This window comes from Akebia trifoliata, chromosome 3, assembly GCF_017979445.1.
Source record: "Akebia trifoliata isolate Shusen 1 chromosome 3, ASM1797944v1, whole genome shotgun sequence".
Classification (NCBI taxonomy): domain Eukaryota; kingdom Viridiplantae; phylum Streptophyta; class Magnoliopsida; order Ranunculales; family Lardizabalaceae; genus Akebia; species Akebia trifoliata.
The window spans coordinates 732,269-749,132 of record NC_141377.1 but is presented as its reverse complement, the minus strand read 5'-3'; the positions used below and the strand labels follow the sequence as shown (position 1 = coordinate 749,132).

At 36.1% G+C, this 16,864-nt stretch overlaps 2 protein-coding genes across 4 annotated transcripts; one reads left to right on the top strand and one right to left on the bottom strand.

The window, feature by feature from the left end:
- The first annotated feature begins 1,743 nt into the window (after positions 1 to 1,743).
- Positions 1,744 to 5,082, top strand: LOC147405336 (serine carboxypeptidase-like 45). 2 transcript variants are annotated; one of them, XM_086433084.1, is made up of 10 exons: positions 1,744 to 2,096; positions 2,184 to 2,285; positions 2,400 to 2,499; positions 2,718 to 2,806; positions 2,899 to 2,978; positions 3,082 to 3,363; positions 3,451 to 3,575; positions 4,078 to 4,170; positions 4,269 to 4,386; positions 4,746 to 5,082. In XM_086433084.1, the coding sequence occupies exons 1-10, from the start codon at positions 1,844 to 1,846 to the stop codon at positions 4,893 to 4,895; spliced, it is 1,392 nt and encodes a 463-aa protein (XP_086289210.1). In that variant the 5' UTR covers positions 1,744 to 1,843; the 3' UTR covers positions 4,896 to 5,082. The 2 variants fall into 2 exon arrangements, with proteins under 2 accessions (XP_086289210.1, XP_086289209.1); XM_086433083.1 differs by having other exon boundaries at positions 1,746 to 2,096; positions 2,400 to 2,495; positions 2,714 to 2,806.
- Positions 5,083 to 6,388: 1,306 nt separating this feature from the next.
- Positions 6,389 to 15,664, bottom strand: CLPC1 (CLPC homolog 1). Of its 2 annotated transcripts, none has more exons than XM_086433082.1 (10): positions 15,517 to 15,664; positions 13,270 to 13,882; positions 12,400 to 12,515; positions 12,148 to 12,270; positions 11,877 to 12,062; positions 11,254 to 11,469; positions 8,885 to 9,102; positions 8,358 to 8,433; positions 8,168 to 8,257; positions 6,389 to 7,900 (listed from the first exon to the last, which is right to left on the bottom strand). In XM_086433082.1, the coding sequence occupies exons 2-10, from the start codon at positions 13,829 to 13,831 to the stop codon at positions 6,722 to 6,724; spliced, it is 2,766 nt and encodes a 921-aa protein (XP_086289208.1). In that variant the 5' UTR covers positions 13,832 to 13,882; positions 15,517 to 15,664; the 3' UTR covers positions 6,389 to 6,721. The 2 variants fall into 2 exon arrangements, with proteins under 2 accessions (XP_086289208.1, XP_086289207.1); XM_086433081.1 differs by having other exon boundaries at positions 15,450 to 15,562.
- Positions 15,665 to 16,864: the final 1,200 nt, after the last annotated feature.

The following is a 16,864-nucleotide window of genomic DNA, read 5'->3' as shown; positions in this document are numbered from 1 at the left end:
ATTATTTAGTTAAATGCATTATTTGATAACAAAAATAAATAAATTAAATACATAATGAAATAATAAGTTTACTCTATCCCAACCCTTTTTTGACTAGGACTGCAACCTAGGCGGGTTGTAGGGTAAACCTAGGCTCAACTCAAGTAGCAAAACCCACAACTTGAGCTCAACTCAACCTGATCATCGAGTCTCAGCTCACTAACCCAAGCTCAGCTCGAACTTGATTTTTTAAAATCGGGTTGAGTTTGGGTTACTTCGAGTTAGGTAATTTTGGGTAGTTGGCCTAGTTGGATTTGTTGAATAACTCTCATTTTGATTAGTAAATAAATTTTGTATTTTAAAAAATATATATACAACATCAAAATTAAAACTATTAGTAAATAAAATCGCATACAACCTTCAAATCCCTTGTTGAGAAAATATTTAGACAAACCATACTAAACCAAAGTTTACATTAATAATAATCAATTGTTCACAAATCATAATAATAAAATGGAATAAAAAAATTAAATGAAAAAATTTATAATTAATAAAAAAATATTTATATATTAGTATATAGCATCGGGTTCAGCTTGAGTCTGGTTGCTCATACCCTCAACCTAAGTTCAACCCGAATTGAAATTGGGTTGAGATATTCTGACCCATGCTACAACTTATCTTCTACATAACTCGGGCCAAGCTCGCTCATCAATTAGATTGAGCCTGAGTTGAGTTCAGGCCAACCTACCCAGATTGCACCTCTATTTTTAACTATGATAGATAAGGAGTAACATCAAACAACTTCAAATGATAGATGCATGAATTTAATATTTTTATAAAATCTGAAATCAACCTGAATTTATAAGGATCAGGTTTAGATTTGGGTTTAGTTTACTTAGATTCTAAGGGTTTTAAGACTAGTCTAAGACATAACCAACCTCTAGAAGACTAGGTTAAGACTCATCCACACTGAGAACCCACCCATTGACAACCCTCTAATTATTAACCATTCTCAATTTGGTAGGGAATAATATATAAGAAAGAGGATAGATGTGTAAGAAAAGAGTGGTGGTTTCAATGTTAGGAAAATACCTTTTCAAGAAGATCAAACATAGAAAAAAATAAAAAAATGATAATTTCCGCATTTGTACATTGAATATGAGAGAGAGACTAGTATGATTGCAAGGATTTGATTTTCAAGGACGTATAAATAACTAATGATAATCTGACGCTCTTTTTCAAATGTTTCTTGACATGGCAGTTATAGAATCATAAATCGTTTTCTTATGCATTCCAAAGCAAAGGATCTACAGTTCTCTGATGGGGGCATCTGAAAAAAAGAGTGTCAAATTATCACGACTCCATATAAATTCCTTGAAATATGTTCAAACTATTTATTTATTTATTTTGAAAAAGATAAATTTCACCATTTTTTTTTTTTTTTACCTAGGAAAATCACAAATAAAAAAAATAAAAATAAAAAAAAGGAGAGAGAGATGGGGGACTAGGTACATCGTATTAAGAGGTAAGGTACTCTGGTGAAAAAACTCAAAAGGTACACTCACCCCCTCACAAAATAATTTAATTTATATAAGTATGCAATAAATAAAAGTTGGTGTGGAGATGAAAGTTCTGTATAATTATCACACAGATTTTGTTACCATTTATTGTTCTTGTATTTTCACCCTTTTCATTCATTTTCACACTCAAAGTCTGGTCAACTGAGTAACCCATTAAAAAAAACAAAGTTACCCTTTATTTAAGCTTCCCTCACCCCTCATTTTGTAATACTAACCTTAGATCTCTCTCTCTCTCTCTCATACTTGTCTGCTCCAAGTTTCCATCAATCTTCCCTCCTGAAATCATGCATTATGTATCATGGAAAACCATGACAATGGCTGCAGCACTGCTTCATCTATGCTTTTTCATGGAAGCAGAGTCATCTCTTTCTCTATCAGACAAGATTACTCAGTTGCCTGGCCAACCCCATGTCAGCTTCCAACAGTTTTCTGGCTATGTTACTGTAGATGACAAGAAACAGAGAGCTCTGTTTTACTATCTTGTTGAAGCAGAGATAGATCCAACCTCAAAGCCTCTTGTTCTCTGGTTAAATGGAGGTCTCTCTCTCTCTCTCTCTCTCTCTCTCTCTCTCTCTCTCTCTCTCTCTCTCTGTTGTTTTGAAAGTTTTTTCTTTTCTTACATAGGTCCTGGTTGCTCTTCTTTGGGTGTTGGGGCATTTTCTGAAAATGGGCCTTTTAGACCAAGTGGAAAGGTTTTGGTGAGGAATGAGTATAGCTGGAACAGAGGTACCCATCAAAAGATTTTCTCTTTTTCTCTTACTTTTGTACATAATGGGTTTTTGAAGATCAACCCAAAAAAAAAAACTGATTTTCTTTTTTTAATGTTCCTTCGATTTGCAGAAGCAAATATGTTGTACTTGGAAACACCAATAGGAGTTGGGTTTTCTTATTCCACTGATACCTCATCATATATCTCTGTAGATGACAAGATAACAGGCAAGTTTTTATTAAATGAAATATATGGATCTCTAATTCATTTTGTTCTTCATTTGAAATACAATTACGTTGGATTCAAATTCAATTTAACTTTACTGTTTAAGGTTCTCAAGAATCTCCCAACATGATTCCTAGCTATAATGGCCTAATGGGTTCAATTTATCTTACTTGGATTACAATTGAGTTTTGAAACTTTCTTTTGACTTTCTTTTCTTAAGCCAGGGACAATATTAAGTTCTTGCAACAGTGGTTCATTAAGTTTCCACAATACAAGCATAGTGAACTGTTCTTAACAGGGGAAAGCTATGCAGGTCTTCTGATTTTTCTAACTACTTTTAACATTTTGGATTGATTTAGATGAAGAAAAAAAAAATTCTAATTGTCAATTTTCTTGTTATAACAGGTCATTACATTCCGCAACTCGCAGAGCTAATGATTCAATTTAACAAGAAGAATAAGTTGTTTAATCTTAAAGGAATTGCTGTACGTAGTATAAAATTTTTAAAAAAAATTCTTCCATATTTTTTTTTTTTTTTCAAATTTTCTTGATATTGTTGGAGCTGAATTACATTTTCTTCCATTTCAGTTAGGTAACCCAGTTTTAGAATTCAAGACAGACTTCAATTCGAGGGCAGAGTACTTTTGGTCCCATGGATTGATATCAGACTCCACATACAGAATTTTCACCTCTGCTTGTAACTACTCCCGATTCGTGAGTCAGTACTATAGAAGTTCCGTGTCTCCTGTTTGTTCGGCAGTAATGAGCCAAGTGAGCAAAGAAACAAGCAGATTTGTAGACAAATATGACGTGACTCTCGATGTATGTATACAATCAGTGTATTCGCAATCCAAGATTATCAGTCCCCAGGTAAATTTAACTAATGATCATTATATTCCTTCCATTTTCTTGTTTTTCAATTTTAAGTACTTAATTCTGGTTCTTTCAATTCCATAGAAAGTTACCGAGAGCATCGATGTATGCGTGGAGGATGAAACGGTAAATTATTTGAACCGGGTCGATGTGCAGAAGGCTCTCCATGCCCGTCTTGTAGGAGTCAAGAGATGGGCAGTTTGTAGCAAGTACTTCCCTTCCCTCAAATCTATGAAAGTAGATGAAACTTGTACCATCGAATAGGTATTCATGCCATTGTGTTTTTGATCCAGACAGTCAGGTCGATAAGCTGCCCGCCCTCACGTAAAGCTCATGTGCAAAATCATGCCAAATTGATAATCCTACTCATTCTTGCCCATGACCCAAAAAATATAAGAACCATATGAGATTAAATTGTGCAACAAATTGGATAGTTAGGATTGTCTGAATGACATTACTTGTTGGTTCTTTACTAATGGTGCAAGATCGTCACCTGGGCTTATTCAAAGAAAATGGCATCTTGATAAGTTTCAAGTTTTTCTTGAATCAAATTCTAGAAAATTTTGATTTTTATTAAGAAAGTTAAACTCAATTGTGATATTAGAAGAACAATTCAATCATAGATGTATGTGTGTGTGATTCTGGGTTTTCTTGAACATTTATAATTTTGTCAATTGAGTTGAATTATTTTTTCTAATGGATTAATCACAGTGTCCTCGATTATCAAGTGCTCAATGTGGAGACACCAACAATCTCTGTTGTTGGCTCAATTGTCAAAGCTGGAATCCCAGTATTGGTTTATAGGTGAATTCCTACTCAGACTCAAATCTCGTTTACGTCGGTAGATCGGATGATTCAATCTTAGTCTTCAAAGTTGATTGTATATTGGTTTTTTATCACAGTGGAGATCAAGATTCTGTTATCCCATTAACTGGGAGTCGGACACTCGTTCATGGGCTAGCGAAAGCATTAGGACTGAACATAACTGTACCTTACAGAGTTTGGTTTGAGGGGAAGCAAGTAAGTGTCTTCTTGATAATATAACTCATGCAATGTTAAGCCAAACCATGGTTTCAAAACTTCGTCTGAGACCGAGACGTATCGCCCAGCAATGAGATGGACGGACAAGTCAATGTATCGGACGAGATTTAAAACCCAATGTTCATTTTTCTCATTGTTGAACGAGACGCCTCAACCGTATTGGAAAACTCGTCCGAGACGACTCGGTCTCGGTCACGGACGAGATGAGACATCCAAATGAGTTTTAAAACCATGAGACAAACACAGAAACAAAATTCAAGATTCATCCAGAATCCATTAATTGTTATTTGGAAGGTTTAATCTGCTAAGGAGGCTTTATGGGTTTTTTTTTTTGTCAGGTTGGTGGATGGACTCAAATATATGGTAATATTCTTTCATTTGCCACCATTAGAGGAGCTTCCCATGAAGCTCCATTTTCTCAGCCAGAGAGATCTTTGGTGTTGTTCAAGGCATTTGTGGCAGGCCAGCCTCTACCAGAATCCTTCTAATATATACCGATTGGTCGCATAGAAATAAAGATTGAGTTTAAGTAAAGTTTGTCGTCGTATTTCTTAATAAATCAATGATTAATCATAGAAAAAAAATGCATTTGTTTGTTGATGTAAGGGGGGAACTTTGATTTGCAGCAACTTTGTAAAGATCTCTAGAAAGAAGAATGTCATTGACAGTTTTCAACGTTGTAACTGAGACTAATCCATTAAAGGACTCCTAAGAGAGATTCTATTGGCACACCAATTTTTACTTATAACACACCATTCTTTTTGAAATTAGGGGATGTTTATATGTAATTGGTGTTATAAGTAAAAGTTGGTGCGTTAATAAAAGTTCTCTACTTCAAAATAAGGTCAAAAAGCATGGCAAGCACTCTAAAGTCCAAATTTTAGTGATCCAATCCTTTTGTTAGAGGTGCAACTCACGCTCTCAAACCTCACTCTGGCGCTTTCGGAACGAATCATTCTTCAATCCCAGCTCTCACGAAAAATGGAACCCTTCTCAAAATGTTGAAACTCGAGCACATAAAGAATCTCATTTCATCCTTCATATTAATTATTATTTTTATTTCTTAAATAGCTATTAATAAGGTATGCCCTCAAAATTAAATGTTATAATGAATTATTACCGAGTAATACAATTAGAGAGTAGAGACAATGATATTGTAATGACTAAAAAATGAGTGGTGATCAAACAACGCATTATATCACTTATGTGGTTGATGTGGCAAGTGCACACAACAATGGTGATGTGGTAAGTGCACAGAACTATATAGTTCTGTGCACTTACCATGTGAACTGTGTATGTGTCAATGCGTTATTTTATCATTAGTCTTTAAAAAAATTAAAATATTATTATAATTATAAAATTAATTATAATTCTTCAAAATAGAAGAAGCTTCAATCATTAAAGCATATATTGATTATTTAATTAATAATACTTATATGAATCAAGAATTATTTTGTCGTAACTAATTGGAGGTGGCGAGTGGCGAATAGCATAATAACAACAATGATATAGTTAAGTTATATAAATAATCTAAAAAATAAAAATACAATCAAGCAATAGATGTAGAACATGTGAAAATATAACAACTATGTACCATGGTAGAGCCATGTATAGAATTTATTCATAAAGTGTGTTTATTTTACTGAAAGTTATTAATTTTAATTACAATATTTTTTTTTTTGTTTTTGCAAGAGAACGCATGTAGTAACGATGGATTAATTAAAACAAATGTAACATACAATGGTAAAATTGATAGTTGAATATGCAATATATATAACTCAAAAATAACACTTTGGAGGTGCTCTACACCTTTCGATACTTTCAACTTGGCACTTTCACACTCCTGTTCCTGCTCCCGCTCCGCAATCTGGTCACTAAGGCCCTGACTACCATCTCTTCTTTTAATCAAGAAGGAAAAATGAGTCCTCAGCATCATAAAGCTTTAGATATAAACCCTCTTTATAACTGATAATAGTGGGACTTCTTGAAAATTACTAAGTTACATAGAAGAAAAGGTTATTAATCACTGTTTCAAGGCAACCATAGAAGAAATGAACCCATCAGGTTATCCACTCTTCTAATTTCTGTCCTTTTCAAGGAAAAGAAACACTTGCACTACTCAATAGCATCCTCCAGCCCTTAAAAATTGCTAAAATTGCTTGCACCTGTGGTGGTGTGACAAATACGAACGACTGACCCGACTACGACACTCTTATTTGAAAAACAGACGATAATTCATACCTTTTTCAATATAAGAAAGAAGTACAGACAAGATATTAGTTGGTGGTGATCAGATGAGAGAAGAGGCCAAGGTTTACACAGGCACTGCAGGGGTCAATGGCTCAGGAGCACCACTACTACCGTTGAGTACGGTCACATTTCCATCACCATCGACGTCCACAATAACCGAATCTCCCTCCTTTATCTCTCCTGCCAGCATCTTCTCAGCCATGCTGTCCTCCAAAAGCCTCATTATCGCCCTCCTCAACGGTCTTGCCCCATAGCTCGGGCTGTACCCTTCGTCAACCACCCTGTCTCTGAACCTTTCGGTCACTTGAAGCTCTATCTCCTTAACCTTCAACCTCTCAAACACCTCCTTCAACATTATGTCCGCGATCTCCTTAACCTCCAACTTCGTCAACTGTCGGAAAACAATCATCTCATCAAGCCTGTTCAGGAACTCTGGTCTGAAATATTGTTTCAATTCTTCTGTCACAAGGCTCTTAATCCGGTTGTAACTGCTGTCCTTCTCGTCGAAATCAAGATCAAATCCAATCCGACGGCCGCCCTTTTCGATGACACTGCTTCCAACATTGGACGTCATTATCAGGAGTGTGTTCTTGAAATCTACTGTCCTGCCTTTGCTATCTGTTAACCTTCCATCTTCGAGAATCTGAAGCATCATGTTGAAGACATCAGGGTGAGCTTTCTCTATCTCGTCAAAGAGGACAACAGTGTAAGGACGACGTCGAACAGCTTCAGTAAGTTGACCACCTTCGGTGTAACCAACGTAACCAGGAGGTGATCCAATGAGCTTGGAGACTGTATGCCTCTCCATGAACTCACTCATATCAAGCCGGATCATGGCTTCCTCAGAACCAAAGTAGTAGGCGGCCAGAGCCTTTGCCAGCTCAGACTTTCCCACACCAGTTGGTCCAGAGAATATGAAGCTGGCAATTGGACGGTTAGGGTTCTTGAGTCCAACACGGGCACGGCGAATGGCACGGCTGATTGCTTTGACAGCTTCGTCCTGACCAATGATCCTCTTGTGGAGCGTTTCTTCCATCTTGAGGAGGCGATCAGACTCATCACTCGAGACTTTTTCAACGGGAATCCCAGTCCATGAAGAGACAATGTGTTGTATGTCAACTTCTGTCACAATAGGACCTGTATCACTTGCCTCGCTCTCAGCCTTGCTTTTTTCTTTGCCCTTGTCAACAAGATTTGTGATTTGCGCCTTGAGGTCCATTTCTCTATCCCTCAATTCCCCAGCCTGTCAAGTATTCTGCATTGTAAGCCTACTGGGTACAAATTGTTGCTGAACATTTCTACAAGTAAATGGGGCTATGAAGGGAAATTTCTAAAAGATGAGTATACTTTTGGCATGAAAACATACTGGACATTTACTTTTTCAGACTTTTAGGTAACTATATTATTTGGGTTCAGCTGCTTTGTGGAAAAGATTCACAAAACAATTCGTTTCCTAAACCCATATTGGTATAAATTCAATTGTTGTAAAGAAGAAGAAATTTGAAAGTACTTTCTCGAAGTCCTGGCTGCGAACAGCTTCATTTTTCTCCTTTGTGATCTGTCTGAGCTCTTTTTCAAGTTCTCTAGCTTCCTCTGGGAGCTGCATGGGATAGAGAATGTAACCCACATAAATTACATACTCAAGCAAAAAAGTCTATTGTTCTAAGGCAGGTATGGTTGATTGGAACACGAGTACATACTTGTGCATTACGAAGTCGAACACGAGAACCAGCCTCGTCAACCAAGTCAATAGCTTTGTCGGGGAGAAAGCGGTCACTGGAGTATAGAAATGTCCATAAGAGCAATAGATATAAGAACACCTAATATGATAAAGATATATAAACTAATGAAACAAGTATATCTGTGTCTTTCTTACATAGATTATGGTTTATAGACTATAAGAGACCCATCAAAGTAAATGTGTACGAAAGAGCAGACCACCTCTTTAATGGATCCCAGACCTCTTACATTAAAAGAAACAAAGACAGATTTGATTATCCTAATCATGTGAGTTGTGACTAACATATTATTTCAAATGGTCAAGAAGCCTTCTCCCAAAGGTTTGATTTGGCTAATGATCACATATTTAGAGATGTAAAACAAAATTTTCTTTCCGTTTATAAATTCAAAAATTTCTGGTTTGATGCAGTTTTGTTCACATTGAGCAATCAGAAAGCCAGGATAGAGTTGACCACTGGATATGAAATGATGATTAAACATCACAAACCTTATATACTGGTATGACAACTGTGCAGCAGCAACTAAGGCTTCATCTGTATAACGAAGCTTGTGGTGAATCTCATATCGCTCTCGAAGCCCTTTCAAAATCTGTATTGTTTCATCAACAGATGGTTCGGGAACTTTTACTGGCTGGAATCGTCTTTCCAAAGCTGGGTCTTTCTCAATATGCTTCCTGTATTCATCTAGTGTTGTGGCCCCAATACACTGCACCAAATAAAAATCACCGACTTTAACACTTAAGGGATGACTTACAAACCCTTTTCTATCATATTGATTGAAAGTGAGATTGAGGAACATTGACTCAAATTAACCATGCTAACCAAAATTAGAGTTGAATAAAGCATATTTCTCCCTAGATGATTGCAGTCCTAAAAGTTTTTGGGAGTTCAAACAAATTCTGAATTGACATCATATAATAAACAGGAAGATAAATCAGGAGATTAAAAAAAACATATAATTAAATGAGACAAGAAAACCATGCAAACTAGTGAAGCACAGAATCTTATCTTACATAGTGCTCATGATCATTTCCATGAGTTCAATAATGAAAAAAGCTGGAAAAAAAAACCCAAAAGCATTACTACAGATACTCGAGAACCATCATGAATAGATCAGAAATATATAAGCAGAAAATTTTAGAAAAACTTATGCGTCGTTTGGGATAATTTTAAGGCCATGGGGAAGAAAAAGGATAAAGAAGGAAAATATGGTTTCTAGTGCTTGAGAAGCTTAAAAGTTAAACTTTCAGCCCTAGAAAAGAATGAATGTTAGAATGCCTTGAGCCTGTCTAATAATTATAACCAATAATACCCTAGAGTTAAAAGTCAAGCTTAGCAATGATAAGTGAATTCAAAAATAGCCTGGGAGCTCTAGTCCATTTATCCTTGAGCAAATTACCCAGAAAATTTTAAAGACACCAACCAGAGCTAAAAATATACACTAAACTAACTGCTTCTTCAGCTGATAAAATGAGTGCTGCCCAGGTTACCCACTCATCACATTTGGTTTCTAAAACATAACTAAATGATTCATGATAATCCAGACATATAGGTGGGAAGCTGATGAGGACATCACAGGCATACCCTTCAGAGTGTTCCAAAGGAGAAAATAACACTTAGATTCATTGTGGATGGATGGATTATGAACGTGAAGTTTATGGATGAGCACCGTTGGAATCTTATTGGGTCATCATATTAAATGTTTTTATTTAATTTATGTTCATGGGTCTATTTTAGCGTTTAGGATGAGTATTTGAGGTTATTTTCATGTTTTATTAGTTTATGGTGTTAGTATAGGTGTTTAGGGGCAATTTGATAATTTTGTATTGATTTTTTAATGAATTTTCATTAGCTAAAAATTCAAGGGAAATAAAATTACGGATTGGGACATAGATGGTATTTTTGCTTTTATTTTATTTAAGTTGTTTCAGTTTATTTACAACCATTGAATCTCCTTATTTTAGTTGGATGGTTGAGATTGGATTTAGGGTTTAGAGAACATTATAGATACTTGCTTCTTACTGTAATTTTCTTCAATGGTGAATAAAATTAAGATTGAAGCTTTAATATTCCCATTAATGGTGTGGTGTGAGGCCATTTTAAAGTGAGTCCAAGGTAACATTTGTTTTCTCTATCGATTTCTCAATCGAAGTGGTATTATTTTTTTTTTCTCAACATCTTCGTTCTCACTTTCTCTATTAAATTTATGTTTTGAACCTCTAAAACATCCATAAATCCTACCCAATCCATTCTATAAACCAAAACCCCATCGACATTCTCTTCTCCGTTGAAACCTAACCCAAATACACATAAAAACCAAATCTAACCCTTCCTTACTCAAACCACATCATTCCTTACCGCCCAAAACCCTAATCACCTTCCGTTTTTTTTAACCTACAATTTCTCCAAACGTTATTACCTTCTGCCCCCATAAATCAGCACCACTTATTTGGCTATTTTTACATTAAAATTGAGCTTAGAAATCTGTTTTGAGCATCTAACTGAAACCTTAGACTAGAGGAAGGCTTGTCATCCGTTAGAACCTATTGTTAGTACTTGAATAACTATTACTGTGGAATTGTGATGAACCTTAGGACTATTTTAATTATCGCTTGGATTCTCTTGCATATTCATTAATGTATGAACTATTGATTTATATTTGCATTGCTTATGTTAATTCAGTATGATCACAAAGTAATCATCCTAGGGTAAAATTCACAGCCCTGCATCAAAAGCACATCGTGTTAAGAAAAATGCCCGTCAGTCAAGTGGAAACTGTTCATAAGAATCGAAAACTGAAGTTGTTCTGTGATGACTGATGAGTAAGTGACAAGTGCAACTGTTGATGCTAAGTTACCTGCAGTTCACCTCTTGCAAGGGCTGGTTTCAAGATGTTTGCAGCATCTATTGCACCCTCTGCTGCACCTGCCCCAATTAATGTGTGCACCTCATCAATAAAGAGTATTATATCATCGCTTTGTTTAATTTCCTCCATCAGTTTCTTTAACCTTTCTTCAAACTCTCCACGATATTTTGTACCAGCAACAAGAAGACCCATATCCAGGGTAATGACCTGAATTGCATGAACAGAACTTTGAGATAGAATCTGACATGTGGAAAAGAAGTAATGAATCTTGGAAATTTTAGCAAAGGGAGGCGGTAGAAGCTCTATAGTATAATTTTAGTTATCAGATCTTGATTAACAACTCAGCTTTGACTAACTACATTAAGTAACACCTAGGAAAAAATCATTTGTCTTTCATTTTTTGGCATTGTTTTTGTATTAATTGTAAAGTTTAGAGGCATGTCCACATATTATCTATTTTACACTTGCATGAATTGCAAGTAACTTTTTACTTATTCATGTGCTGGCAACCTAGGTTTTCAAGGAACCCCATGTCTGACAACAAATATACAAGCTTGACAAAAGCTGTGTACCTGTTTAAGTTAATCAAAATAGTCAAATAATATTATTCTCACCTTCTTTCCCTCAATTGTTTCTGGAACATCACCATTAGCAATTCGTTGAGCGAGTCCTTCTGCTATTGCAGTTTTCCCCACACCAGGTTCTCCGATGAGGCAGGGATTATTCTTTGTCCGCCTACCCAAAATTTGAGTCACACGTTCTATTTGTGGTTGCCTTCCAACAACTGGATCCAGCTTACCCTGTCAAGCAGAGAAAACATGCTTAGATACTGGCTTTTAGTTTCTGTTGCTGTTGACATTAGATGAGTAAAGTGAATGCATATACCTCCTCTGCCAATTTTGTCAGGTTGGTACCATACTCCTCAAGTGTAGGTGTTTTATTGCCACTGCTGCCTCCTCCAACTCCAGCACCAACAGCTTCTGTGCTCTCTCCAACCATTCGGATAACCTGGTTGCACCAATGAAATTCAAAACAATCATGGTGATGAATATTCATTTTGGATCAGAGGCATGGCAAGTCTTAAGTGAAAAATTGGAAGGAAAACATAACAAGGACAATGGCATATTACAAACTTGCCTGTGTACGAATGTTGCTTGGATCGGCACCAAGGTTTTCAAGCACACGGGCTGCTACACCTTCCCCCTCACGAAGCAGTCCTAGGAGCAGGTGCTCAGACCCAATATAATTATGACCTGAAACACTCAACGAGAATCAACAAGATCTCCCCATGCAAATATAGAAGACAAAGGTTACTGAATACAGGGAAACATATTACGTATTATCTAATGCTTTTTCCCTTTTAATGAGACGACCAATGTAACCTTGACCTGTGGCATGGGTGGCAAAGGCCAAGGTGTCCAAAGTACCCAGAACTCTGGAAATTCTTAACACAGTGGCACCGCTACACAAATATTAATTTGTGGTACAACAGATCTTCTATGTGGTACAAATATATTCAATTATAGAATGCATAGTTATATCTCAAGAGAAGAGGAATTTAAACACTCTACATATAAGGTGGTATTCTAGTCATTTGTGGCACACGAAGGAAAGTTGAAGTCACACAGCTACCGAAGTTACTAGAGTACATGATTCATATTCTTGATGTTAATTCATTTGAGGGAAAAAAAATGGTGAAAACTGATGCTATCATATGTATCGACAGTGCCTAGGTGTGTCTTGTTGTGCCATGATCATGTTGTGTCATGTTGGCACAGCAAAAAACTTGAAAATCAAAAGTGGCAAGGCAACATTGAAGATAGTATCAGAAAAACTTATGACAAGAAATAAGAGGGAGCTTTTTGAATGGATAAGATAAAAATAGTGAAAAAGAAATTAACAAAGATGAATACAGTCAGAGCATGTTTCTTTTATTTGAAAAGAAAACCAACGAGTACAAACAAGTAGATCAACAATGAATAAATAATTAGAAAATTCAAAACTTACCAAGTTGGCGGGCTTCCTCCAATGAAAGTTCCAAAACACGCTTTGCACGAGGAGTAAAAGGTATCTCCACAGCAACAAATCCACTTCCCCTCCCAATGATCTTCTCCACTTCGACACGAGCATCCTTCAGATTTATTCCCATGGATTTAAGTACTTTCGCAGCAATTCCAGTGCCTTCACCAATAAGACCCAATAGAATTTGTTCTGTACCAACAAAATTGTGTCCTAATCTTCTTGCTTCCTCTTGTGCAAGCATAATAACTTTGATGGCCTTTTCCGTGAAGCGCTCAAACATAGCCTTAGCCACACCTCGGCTTGCCCTTCCACGTGGCACAGAGATTGCAGCGGCAACCTTTGAATGGAAATCAAGCCCAGACTTTAACATTGTATCTAAAGCATTGGATCCTCGCAATCCTGAGAAACCCCGTATTCCCGGTTGCAGTGCTTGGACATTGACCATCATTTTCACAGTCTTGTTTTTTCCAGATCCTCGGAGTTGACCACGATTTCCACTAGCGACTGCAGCGGGGAGGTTTGTTGAGTGAACCAGAACCCTAGCCATGATTCCCGCAGACTAGATACTGATCAACAATATCTATAAATTTAATACAACCTGCAGATAGTACAGATTCACCGGGCATTTTACTCAGCAGAGAGTGCAAAGTAGCACAAGAAGTTACACTTTTAAATAAAAGGAGATGGTCACTGTGATAATGTGAAAGAAAAAAAATAATAATAACTAACAGAGTAGGCTCAGATAACACAAACATTAACTTACTATTTACAAACTAGATAATAGAAGTTTGTTTTCAGTCCGTGATGGCTTACAAGAAGGTTCTAGCATATTATTAACTAAGATTTTTATTTTTTTATTTTGAAAACAAGTGGTTTTTTTTTTTTTTTTTTGAAAACATTTTTTTTTTTTTTGAAAACATTAACTTCCTTTGAGGATTTTGTGTTTAAGTGGGGTTCTTTGTGTGCTATGTAGTTAATCAGGGGGCTTCTTGTTTGGCCTTGGATCTTTTGGTTTTTGGTTTATTTTCTTTCCTTTTTCACTCTCTTTTCTCTTGTAGTGGGTTGGTGGTTGGTTATTAGTAGGTGAATGCAGGTTCTGAATCCAAGATGTGGACTCATGGTATCAACACTCATAGATTATAACCAACTTAGCAAAGTTGACACATTCATATTACTGATTAAGAAAAGGACAGTCTTCAATCACATAATATCTCACAAATTAGCATCAATGGATGATTTAAAATCACTGACACTATTGCTGCCAACAAAAGCTTTTGGGTGACTTTGGAATCATGGGAAAGAAGGTTAAAATATTCCCATAAGCCACCATATCCAACCACTTAAGCCCTGGAGCTGCACACATACCCCAAAAAGGTGGCCTCGATGTCATCCATTGGGGACAGTAATCGGGGCCACGGGGTGAATCCAATTGTACCATCTTCTTTGTACAGGATTTTTGGTTTCTAAACCCACGAGATTGATTTATTTATACCACATTGTAACCCAATGAAAGGAATTGCCCTATAAACATCATAAATCTAAGGACCGTAAAAAGTCGAACCTCGTAAATCCCCGTGTTTGTATTTTCTTCTTTATTTTACTATGTGAGTTTGCTATTTCTTGTCGATTTTCACGATAAAACCAAAACATGAGAACTGTAAAATCTAACCTAATATTGGTAGGAGGGAGAAAAAAAAAACATCTGTAACAAAACTACTCAAGGCAGCAAAGACACTATATCATAATCACCATCAAAGACTTCTCCTAAATATTGTGCAGAAAACACACTTATACCTGAGAGAAATATAAGATTTATGGATAACTTGTGAGCTAAAGCATTGATTTATAATCAAGAAAATCCATTATATTTTAGAGAAATAAACCAAAATTACAACTTTTCTAAACTAGTATGTTACATCCATTGCCATTCTCTATCTCTAGACACGAACCCAAACACCTATTCCAACCAAACGATCTTCAAATCTAGAACCAAATAAACAAGCTTTCTAACATGAACCAAAAAAAATTGGGGGGAAAAATACACCAACAAAATAGAAGAATTATGACCTAAAATCAAGGAACAAAACAAAGGAGAATCGATACGAAAGAAATCAAAAACCTAAATTCAATTCCTGAAAAACCAGATAATCGATTGGAGATAATACCAGTATCAGCGAAACACAGAGAGAGAGAGAGAGAGATGTTAGGGTTTGTTCAGTTTTGGGGAAATACCTTTCAAATGAAGTTGGAGGAATGTGGAGGATAATTATCCATGCTTTCGTCTCTTCTCCACTTTTTCTTCTCTTTATCTACTGGAGACGGTACCAAGGGTCTAGTGAACTAGGAAGTGATGTGGGACCCATCTCAGACTCTCTCATCGTTTCAATTCATTTGAATCCAACGGTCATAATTCATAACCTAAAATACATTTTCCTTCTTTTTTTTCTTTTTTTCTTTGTTTAAAAAAGAGAAATATTTTCCTCACTAACTTAGTAAGATTTTAAGCATTACTAGGGGTCGTTTTGCTCAAATAGATTACCACATCAGCAATCCAACACCTCAGCCCTCTAAGTTCCTATCAAAAACTCAGATTAAAAAAATCTAAAACAATTTCTTTTGAACTTGATCTAAGTTATTGAAAATGGAGGGCAATCTAACTTCCACATAATTACCAAACATAAAATTCAAATTCAAATGTGAAAAATAATTTTTTTTTTCAAAGTTCATAAAATTTTGTCCTCTACAACACTAAAGCATCGAATCATGTTTTTAGAGCCACAAGGTGAGCCCAAAAACCCCTAGTGACGGTAAAATCCTTACTTAATTAGTAAGGCTAGTAGGAATGTTCTAAACATAACTCTTAGAATGAATTTACGTTTTGAGTGCTGATACCTATGGCTCATCGCTCATCTTTTGGATTTTCCTTTTGTCTTCCAAGGAGAACCTTTCACAAAGGTTTGCATAGTAAAATTTTGCAGTCCACAGTTTTATTACTTCCTATAATTTTTATTTTGTGGTACTTTACAAAGATTTGCAGTGGATTCTAGTTTGGCGAAGTTTTAAAAAATTACCCACCGGGGTCTAACTGAGATGGTAAGAAGCGATTGGGTGTGCTCCCCGGGTCGTGACTTCGAATCTATATAGCCCCTCCACCATAAAGGTGGCTACTTAATGGCTTCACGTGACAAGGTGGGTTGCTATGCGGTCAGAGGATTAGTCTTGTGGATAAGGTTGGTCTTTGGGTCCCAATGGTCCCATGACTGGCCCATTATCACAGGAATCACCTTGTTAAAAAAAAATTAAAAAATTTATTCAAAATATTAACTTCATATATACAAAAATGTGAAATTTGTGTATTAAAAAAGGAAAGAAGGGATGCATAAATTATAATTTAAGATGCTTTTTGAGAACAAGAGAAAGTCAAACCAATTCCAAAGCTAATGATTATTGAGATGATTCAAGACAAGTTTTTTTTGGAACAAGAGAAAGTCAGACCAATTCCAAAGCTAATGATTATTAAGATGATTCAAGACAAGTTGTATTCCTCAGTACAAGAGCCTAGGTGGACTAACGATACCAA

What these genes read in the sequence shown, in the direction of transcription:
- LOC147405336 (XM_086433084.1), top strand. Translation starts at nt 1,844, where the DNA reads ATGCATTATGTATCATGGAAAACCATGACAATGGCTGCAGCACTGCTT. An exon ending in AACAGGGGAAAGCTATGCAG is followed by an intron (nt 2,807 to 2,898) that starts GTCTTCTGATTT and finishes TTGTTATAACAG; the next exon opens with GTCATTACATTCCGCAACTC. An exon ending in AGATGGGCAGTTTGTAGCAA is followed by an intron (nt 3,576 to 4,077) that starts GTACTTCCCTTC and finishes GATTAATCACAG; the next exon opens with TGTCCTCGATTATCAAGTGC.
- CLPC1 (XM_086433082.1), bottom strand. Translation starts at nt 13,831, where the DNA reads ATGGCTAGGGTTCTGGTTCACTCAACAAACCTCCCCGCTGCAGTCGCT. An exon ending in AAACAATTGAGGGAAAGAAG is followed by an intron (nt 11,470 to 11,876) that starts GTGAGAATAATA and finishes CATGCAATTCAG; the next exon opens with GTCATTACCCTGGATATGGG. An exon ending in TTGTCATACCAGTATATAAG is followed by an intron (nt 8,434 to 8,884) that starts GTTTGTGATGTT and finishes TCTATACTCCAG; the next exon opens with TGACCGCTTTCTCCCCGACA.